Here is an 8,939-nt window from a genome sequence, read left to right as displayed (position 1 = left end):
CTGTGCGAATGTGTGTCCCTGACCTTCTGGCCAGAATGAGAACTCTACAAAGAGAAGTGGAGATACCTTCTATCTTTATGGCACCCCTCCTGGAGCAGGCCAGTGATGGACACAGAGGGACATTCTGCAGACTGCTCCTGTGAGTGGGCAGGATGGACCTCATGCACCTGTCAGAATAGGCTGAGTCTTACTTCCAGAGAGTACGGGAGAGCAAGGAGTATAATGCAGAGAATGCTGCAGATGGTGGAGATTTGGGGAACCTCAGGAACCCTGTCCTAGCTTTTCAGAGATGTTCTGAGAGAGAATGGTCTGAGATGCTATGGCACAACTTCCTACTATTAAATGCCCCCTAAGCCAAGCTTGGATGTAAGCAAAGCCTACATCTTCTGGTCAGAGATGCTGGTCCAAAGGACCACTGGGTCCTTTCACCTGAGTACAGACAGGACCACACCAGGGAGAGCCTGCCTTTCTTGATAACAAGCTTCCAGATCATGGCTAGGCTCAGTGGAACAGACCAAGAGTTTGAACTAAGCGCTTCTGCAGAGAATGGAGGTTGGGGGAGGGGCGGGGGGGACAGCCTTCTGACATCTTAGCAAACTCTGTTTTGTCAGGGATGGATAAAATCCCCCACCCTAGGTGGAGGTTTGTGGAAACTTCTATTTGCATTTAAAGAATCGTGTTGGGACTGGAGGAGACTTGGGTGATGATGCGCTTGAACCCTCCCATTTTTCAGGAAGTGAGGATAGAGATGGGACTGTAGGTTATTTGCTCCCAAATCACACAGATGCCACAGGCAGAGCTGGGAGACGAAATGGGCAGCAGTACCTGGGTTATTTAATGCTTGGTAAAGACTTTGTGATGGGTAACTACTAATCCCAGGAGTCCCATCGAGAGTTCTCCCGCGGCTAAACAGAGGGCATCAAGCCCAATCCTGGCAGCAGTGCTCGGAGGATGAGGGCGTTTCCATGGCTGCCACCGCCTCCTCCGCCGCATCCTCTTGAGGTTGGTCCAGTGATGCTCTCTGCTGTCTTTCCAGGCTTCTCTTTCTCCTTGGATAAGATGTCTCACCAGAAGAAGCAGCCAACCCCCATGCCCCCAGTGGGCTGCGGAAAGACTTCGGGAGGCGGCGGCGGCGGCGGCGGCGGCGGCTCCGGCTGCGGCGGCGGCTACTCCGGGGGCGGTGGAGGCTCCGGCTGCGGCGGCTACTCCGGAGGCGGAGGAGGCTCCAGCTGCGGCGGCTACTCTGGGGGCGGCGGAGGCTCCAGCTGCGGCGGCTACTCCGGGGGCGGCGGAGGCTCTAGCTGCGGAGGCTACTCCGGGGGCGGCGGAGGAGGCTCCAGTGGGAGTGTCAAGTACTCCGGGGGTGGTGGCAGCTCCGGGGGCGGCGGAGGCTCCGGCTGCGGGGGCTACTCCGGAGGCGGCGGAGGCTCCAGCTGCGGGGGCTACTCCGGGGGTGGCGGAGGCTCCAGCTGCGGAAGCTACTCCGGGGGCGGTGGAGGCTCCAGCTGCGGGGGCTACTCCGGGGGCAGCGGAGGAGGCTCCAGTGGGAGTGTCAAGTACTCCGGGGGTGGTGGCAGCTCCGGGGGCGGCGGAGGCTCCAGCTGCGGGGGCTACTCCGGGGGTGGCGGAGGCTCCAGCTGCGGAAGCTACTCCGGGGGCGGTGGAGGCTCCAGCTGCGGGGGCTTCTCCGGGGGCGGCGGAGGAGGCTCCAGTGGGAGTGTCAAGTACTCGGGAGGTGGTGGCAGCTCGGGTTCTGGCTGCGGCGGGGGCTACTCCGGGGGCGGCTCCGGCTGCGTCGGGGGCTACTCCGGCGGCTCCTCCGGCTGCGGCGGGAGCTACTCCCGCGGCTCCTCCGGCTGCGGCGGGGGCTCCTCCGGGGGAGGCGGCGGCTCCGGCCAGCAGGTTCAATGCCAGAACTACGGAAGCGTCTCTAGCGGCGGCGGCGGGAGCTCCTCCGGCTGCGGCGGGGGCTCCTCCGGCTGCGGCGGCGGCTCCTCAGGCGGCGGCGGCTCCTCCGGCTGCGGCGGGGGCTCCTCCGGCTGCGGCGGCGGCTCCTCAGGCGGCGGCGGCTCCTCCGGCTGCGGCGGGGGCTCCTCCGGCGGCGGCTCCGGCTACTACTCCTCGCAGCAGACCACCCAGACGTCGTGCATGCCCCAGCAGAGCTACGGAGGGGGGTCGTCAAGCGGCAGCTGCGGCGGCGGCGGCTCCTCCGGAGGCGGCGGCGGCTGCTTCTCCAGCGGTGGGGGGTCGTCCTGCGGTGGGGGCGGCGGCTCCGGCTGCGGCGGCGGCTCCTCCGGGGGCGGCGGCGGCGGCGGCGGCTGCTTCTCCAGCGGTGGGGGTGGTGGCTCCGGTGGTGGCTCCGGGAGTGGCAAGGGCGTTCCGGTCTGCCACCAGACCCAGCAGAAGCAGGCGCCTACCTGGCCAAGCAAGTAAGGCCCTTTGGACGCCGCGGAGACGGAGGAGCTGGAGATGTTCTCCGTGGGCGCCTATGCGCTTAGTGCTCTCTTGATACTGCCCTGAGGTCCCTAAATGCTTCATGTGTTAACACACCCACAAGGAGCCTCAGAGCTCTGGGGCTGCATCTCGTTCTGCAGTTTTTCCTCTCTGGATTCTGTACAACTACCTCCCAACCCCAGTGCCTCCTCAGTCAATAAATTTGCAATTCATGAGATTTTCTGGGTTTTCAAGCACCTTTGTAGCTTCCAAGTTACATTTCATTCATTCTATTTCATTCATTTCCTTTTCTCCATTCACTCATCCAACCATATGTACATTCATTCAACAAATATATTAATTTTGTTGGCGGAAGGGTGGGTGGATAGATGGTAGTCAGCAGAGGAGGGAGGAATGGCTGGCAACCAGAAACAAAGATGTAAACTGTGTTTTATGGCGTAAGATGGTGAGGTGATCCTCAGACACAAAGATTCTGGGAAGAGATTTCCATGAACATCCCCTAGTGGGTTGGATTGTCACTATGGGTCTTCTTCTTGAGCTCAGTGCTTCTTAAAGACAGGTCTGCCCTGGGAAGATGCTGTCTCTCACAGTCCAGAACCTGCTCTGCAAGGTCTGAGGGCAAGGTGGCTTCACATGAGGAACACTAGTTTATGGTACCCAGACTCACAGAAGAAAGAATAACTGTGTATTTGTGACTCTTTACAGCGTGTAAGACTTTGCTAGGCACCTGTAGGGAAAGGAGGAAATACAGGAGCTATTTCCAGATCTCTTAAAGGAGCTTGACCCAACTTAGGGACATACAGCGTAAGTGAGGTCATGGGGGAAACACCAGTACCAGAGAGGTCATGGGGGAAACACAGGAAGCATACCAATTTGCAAGGAAGAAGCTATAATTGTTCTGTTAATTGTGTAGCTCTCAAAAGAGATGTAGAGCATCAGCCTGACCAGGAACTTTCCAGGCCCCATTTCATATCCTAATTCTACTAGCTCTAGGTAAATGTTAACCTATTGATTTACTCAGAGCAAAACACCTGCTACACCAAAAATCCAAAGTACTGTCTTACCCAGTCTTTGCTGGAGACAAAAAGACATATTATCCCTCCCCAACTCTTCCATTTACAGAGTCAAAACAGGTAACAACTAGATGGAATAGATGCACTTCTCCTTATCGCTCCTCCTAAATGTAACTAAAATATCTGGGTATAATATATTTAAAAAATAAGAATAGTCTAAAAGGTGTAGAGAAGAAGGCCGAATAGCTAGAGTCCTCAGAACTTGAGGGCTGACACTGTGGTAAGTTCCCTGGGTTTTCTGTTTGCTTCTTATTATCTTAGATTGGGCACTGAAACGTTTGCAACCAAGAAATGCCAACAGGTGCAGACAAGATATACCCCCCACCACATCTGCTTTCTTTATCCAAAGGACCAAGAAAAAGATGACCTAGCAAGGCAGAAATCTTTTATGATAATATCTACCCTACTTTAACTAATCACCTTGGAAAAGAAGAATTAGAACATTGGACTTCTATATGGACTCAGTGGTAAGGAGATAACACCCCCTATGCACACACTTATGGTGCAGTATTAGCAGACACCTGCTGTAATATAAGATTTGAATAAGATCCAGAGTCTCAAAACATAATGCCCAAAATGTCTAGCACACAATAAAAACTTACTTACCATATCAAGAGCCAGGAAAATCTCAACATGAATGAGAAAAGACACAATCAATACTAACACTGAAATGATACAGCCTTGGGGATTTTATGACAGAGACTTTAAAGATATTATAAAAATGCTTCAACAAGAATTTACAAACACACTTGAAAAAAATAGAAAGTCCTGGCAAAGAAATAGAAGCTATAAAGAAGAATTAAGTGAAAATTTATAATAAACCATTGTAGAATTAAATTTTAGAGTTGAAAAATATAAAATTGACTGAATATAGTCAATAGCAGAATGGAAATAACAGTAAAGAATCAGTGAACTCAAAATAGGTCTATAGAAATTATCCAATCTCAATGAAAGAGAAACTAGACCAAAGGAAAAAAAGAAATAATAGATCAAAATTACTTAACTTTGATGAAAGGCATAAATCTACAGATTTAAGAAGAACCTCAAACAGGATAAACTCAAAGAAAGTCACACCAACACATCACTCCACAAAAATTAATTTAAAATGAATGAAAGACTTAAAGTTAAGACATAAAACTATGAAACTCCTAGGAGAAAGCATAGGGATAAAGCTCCTTGATATTGGTCTCAGCAGCAATTTTCTGGATGTGATAACAAAGCACAAGCAACAAAAGCAAAAAATAGATAAATGAGACTACATCAAACTAAAGGGCTTCTCACAGCAAATGAAACAACCAACAAAATGAAAAGCCAACCTATAGTATGGAGAATATATTTGCAAATCATACTACTGATAAGGGGTTACTATCTAAAATTTAGAAAAAGAACTTACAACTCAACAGCAAAAAAATTAACAACTTCACTTAAACATTGGCAGAGAAGCTAAATATACCATTGTCCAGACATACCCCATGGCCAACAGGTACATGAAAAGGTATTCATATAACTAATCATCAGGGAAATGCAAACCCAAGACCACAATGAGGTATCACCTCACAGTAGTCACAATGGCTATACTCAAGAAGATAAGAAATAAGTATTGGCAAGGATGTAGAGGGAAACAACAACAAAAACCCTAGTGTATTCTCGGTGGGAATACAAATTGGTACACCCGCTATGGAAGACAGTATGGAGGTTCCTCAAAAAGTTAAAAATAGGACTTCCATATGATCTAGAAATCCCACTTCTGGGTATATATGCAAAGGAATTGAAATCGGGATCTTGCAGAGATATCTGCATATACAATGCTCACAGCACAATTACTCACAATACCTAAATGTTCATCAATAGATGAATGGATAAAGAAGACCATATATATATGAATATTATTCAACCAAGAGAAAGAAGGAATTCTTGCCATTTGCAACAACTTGGATAGATCTTGAGGTCATTATGATAAGTGAAATAAGTCAGATAGAGAAAGATGAATACTGTATAATATTGCTAATATGTGGCATCTAAAAAAAACAAACTCAGAGAAATAGAGAACAGCCTGGTGGTTACCAGGAGTTGGAGGGGTGGAAAAAATGAGGAGATATTGGCCAAAGAGTACAACTTTCAGTCGTAAAATTAACAACTTTGGTGGTCTAGTGTAGAGCATGTGATTATAGCTAATAATCTTGTATCACATACTTGCAGGTTTCTAAGAGAATACATCTTAAATCTTTTCATCATAAAAAAGATTAGGTGACTATGTGACAAGATGGAGGTAGTAGCTAATATTATAGTGGTAATGGTAATCAATACACTTCTTTATGTATCAAATCAACATGTTATACAACTTACACAATGTATCAATTATATCTCAATAAAGCTGGTACAAACATATAATAAGGATGTTTATAAGAGTTGTACATATAAAAGCAAAAGAGAGAGAGAGGGACAAAGAAATGAAACTCACACCAAAAAACATTATAACCAAACTTCTGAAAACTAATGACAAAGAAAAAAATCTTGAAAGCAGGTAGAGAAAAATGACCCATCATCTGCAGGGAAACTATGGTTTGAATGGCAATAGATTATTCATCAGAAACCATGAGAGAGAGAGAGAGAGAGAGAGAGGAAGGGAGGGAGGGAGGGAGGGAGGGAGGAAGGAAGGAAGGAAGGAAGGAAGGAAGGAAGGAAGGAAGGAAGGAAGGAAGGAAGGAACCATGAAGTCCAGAAAATAGTGGCACATTTTTCAAGTGCGGAAAGAAAAAATTCCATATGCAATGAAAATACTCTTCAGGAATGAAGGTGAAACATAGTCTCAGATGAAAGAAAACAAAAACAAATAAATAAGCATAAAGATTTCAGAAGACCCACTCTCAAAGAATGGCTGACAGAAATTCTTCAAACAAAAAGGAATCAAAGAAGGCACCTTGGAATATCAGGAATGAAGAACAATGCAAAGTGTAAATTTACAAGTAAATATAGGACAGTATATTTCTTCTCTCAAGTTTTTAAAAATAATATTGACAGTTGTACCAATAACCAAAACATTGATGTAGTTCTCAATGTATGCAGAAGAAATATTTATAATTAGGGAGAGTAAAGGACCGAAATGGAGATAAGGTCTACCTTTCAAAATGTCAATACCAATAGTCTGTGATAAGTCATATACATAATGTAATATCCACTGTAGCCACTAAAATAAAAAACTATACAAAGAGATACAGTCAAAAATATCATTATAGGTAAATAAAAATAAAATTCTAAAAAAAAGAAAGGTAAATTTTTTATTGTAGTATAGCATACATTCCAGACGGTCTCCAACTTATGGTTTGACTTAAAATTTTTTGATTTTACAATGGTGTGAAAGCAATACTCATTCAGTAGAAACCATACTTCAACTTTTGAATTTTGTCCTTTTCCTGGGCAACCCCCAGTCAGCCCCACAGTCATGAGGGTAAACAACTGATATACTTACAACCATTCTGTACCCATACAACCTTTCCATTTCCACTTTCAGTATAGTATTGAACAAATTACATGAGATATACAAACCTTTATTATAAAATCGGCTTCTCAGTAGATTATTTTGCCCGACTGTAGACAAAAGTAACTGTTCTGAGCACATTTAAGGCAGGCCAGGCTAAGCCATGTTGTTTGGTAGGTTCAGGTGTAGTAAATGCATGTCAACTTAAGATATTTTCAATTCACAAAGTGTTTATTTGGACATAACTCTGTTACTGGACTTGGGTCCCCTGTCCTAGCAACGATAAAATAAGGCTGGACCCAAAATTTTAAAAAAGCGTAAGTCAGGCTTTATTGGGGGTTATGCTGGAGCACAAAGGAAAGAATCTGTAGGCTGACTCACTGAAGAGAAGTCAGGGAGGATTTTTTAAAGAAACTTAGGTGGGAAGGTGGTGCCATTTAAGCATGCAGAAGTGGGGGTTTAATAGCACCTGTGCACTTAAACGCCACTCTTCATGAGTTGCTGTCAAATTAACATGTTAAATCTCCACACCTGGGCGTGACTTTTAGTATTATAATGAGGGGAAAGTTGGTGAAAAGTTCAGCGCTGGGGTCCATCTTGGTGCAGACTGGTTTGGGCTGGTCTCAGCTTACTCCTTAGCTGGTGCTTTGCTCTGCAAGAAAAGTGATAAAGACCAGCAGGCAGCAGGGAGCTTTCCAGGTGCACAGAGGCTTGTTCTCAAGGCCTCTGATTGTTTCAACCCCACTAGAAGTTGAAGAACATCTGTGTACAAATGCACAAAATAGAAATTACGGATTAATTTTTACCAAGTGAACTCACCCTAATAACTAAACCTCAGAAGCTTTCCTTATCCCTGTCTTAGTCATTGACTACATTAAATGTATTGTTATTCTGACTCCTAATATTGTAGATTAATTTTGCTTATTTTTGAATGTTATATTAAATATAATCCTGTGGTATGTATTTTTTGTATCTGGCTTTTTATGCTCAATATTATCTCTGGGAAATTCACTCATGGGCTTGCTTTGAGCAATAGCTTCTTTGTTCTCATATCCATTTGGTTTACAGGTATATAAATATATCATAGTTTGTATTTCTTATTGTCAGTAGAAATTGTTTTGTTTCTTTTTGTTATAACCTTGAGGCACTCAAGTCAATAATCTATAATTAGTTTTCCACAAATCAAATCCTAATATGCTGTGTGTTCATTACCAGTTAGTTCAAAATATTTTATATCTTCTGTGATTTTTTTCCCCTTAGCCCATGAGTTATTAGGAGTGCTTTACCTGGTTTCTAAATCTTGAAGGATTTTCTAGATTTTTTTTTTTAATTTAAATCCAAGTTAGTTAACATACATTGTAATAATGATTTCAGGAGTAGAATGTAGTGATTCATCATTTACATATAACACCCATCACCCATTTAGCCCATGCCCTCACCCAATACCCCACCAGCAAGCCTCAGTTTGTTCTCTGTATTTAGGAGTGTCTTATGGTTTACCTCCCTCTATGTTTTTTTACATGTTTATTTATTATTTTTGAGAGAGAGACAGAGCACGAGCATGGGAGGGGCAGAGAGAGAGGGAGACACAAAATCTGAAGCAGGCTTCAGGCTCTGAGCTGTCAGCACAGGGCTCAAACCCATGAACCATGAGATCATGACCTGAGCTGAAATTGGACGCTCAACCGACTGAGCCACCCAGAAGCCCCCCTCCCTCTCTGTTTTATTGTATTTTTACTTGTCTTCCCCTATGTTCATCTGCTTTGTTTCTTAAACTACACATATGAGTGAATCTGACTATTTCGCTCAACAGAATACACTCTAGTTCCAACCACACTGTTGCAAATGGCAAAATTTCATTCTTTTTAGTCTCCAAGTAATATTTCATTGCATATATACACCACACCTTCTTTATCCACTTATCACTCAATGGG

At 44.8% G+C, this 8,939-nt stretch overlaps 1 protein-coding gene across 2 annotated transcripts; it reads left to right on the top strand.

Moving 5' to 3' along the window:
* The first annotated feature begins 783 nt into the window (after positions 1 to 783).
* LORICRIN (loricrin cornified envelope precursor protein) lies at positions 784 to 2,671 on the top strand. Of its 2 annotated transcripts, none has more exons than XM_039254907.1 (2): positions 784 to 844; positions 1,037 to 2,671. In XM_039254907.1, the coding sequence occupies exons 1-2, from the start codon at positions 838 to 840 to the stop codon at positions 2,431 to 2,433; spliced, it is 1,404 nt and encodes a 467-aa protein (XP_039110838.1). In that variant the 5' UTR covers positions 784 to 837; the 3' UTR covers positions 2,434 to 2,671. The 2 variants fall into 2 exon arrangements, with proteins under 2 accessions (XP_039110838.1, XP_039110839.1); XM_039254908.1 differs by having other exon boundaries at positions 789 to 1,466; positions 1,773 to 2,671.
* Positions 2,672 to 8,939: the final 6,268 nt, after the last annotated feature.

The sequence above is a fragment of the Hyaena hyaena genome, unplaced genomic scaffold, assembly GCF_003009895.1.
Source record: "Hyaena hyaena isolate Hyena2069 unplaced genomic scaffold, ASM300989v1 scaffold_505, whole genome shotgun sequence".
In the NCBI taxonomy this organism is placed as follows: domain Eukaryota; kingdom Metazoa; phylum Chordata; class Mammalia; order Carnivora; family Hyaenidae; genus Hyaena; species Hyaena hyaena.
Note: the sequence above shows the minus strand (reverse complement) of the source record. Positions and strands in the feature narration are given on the sequence as shown.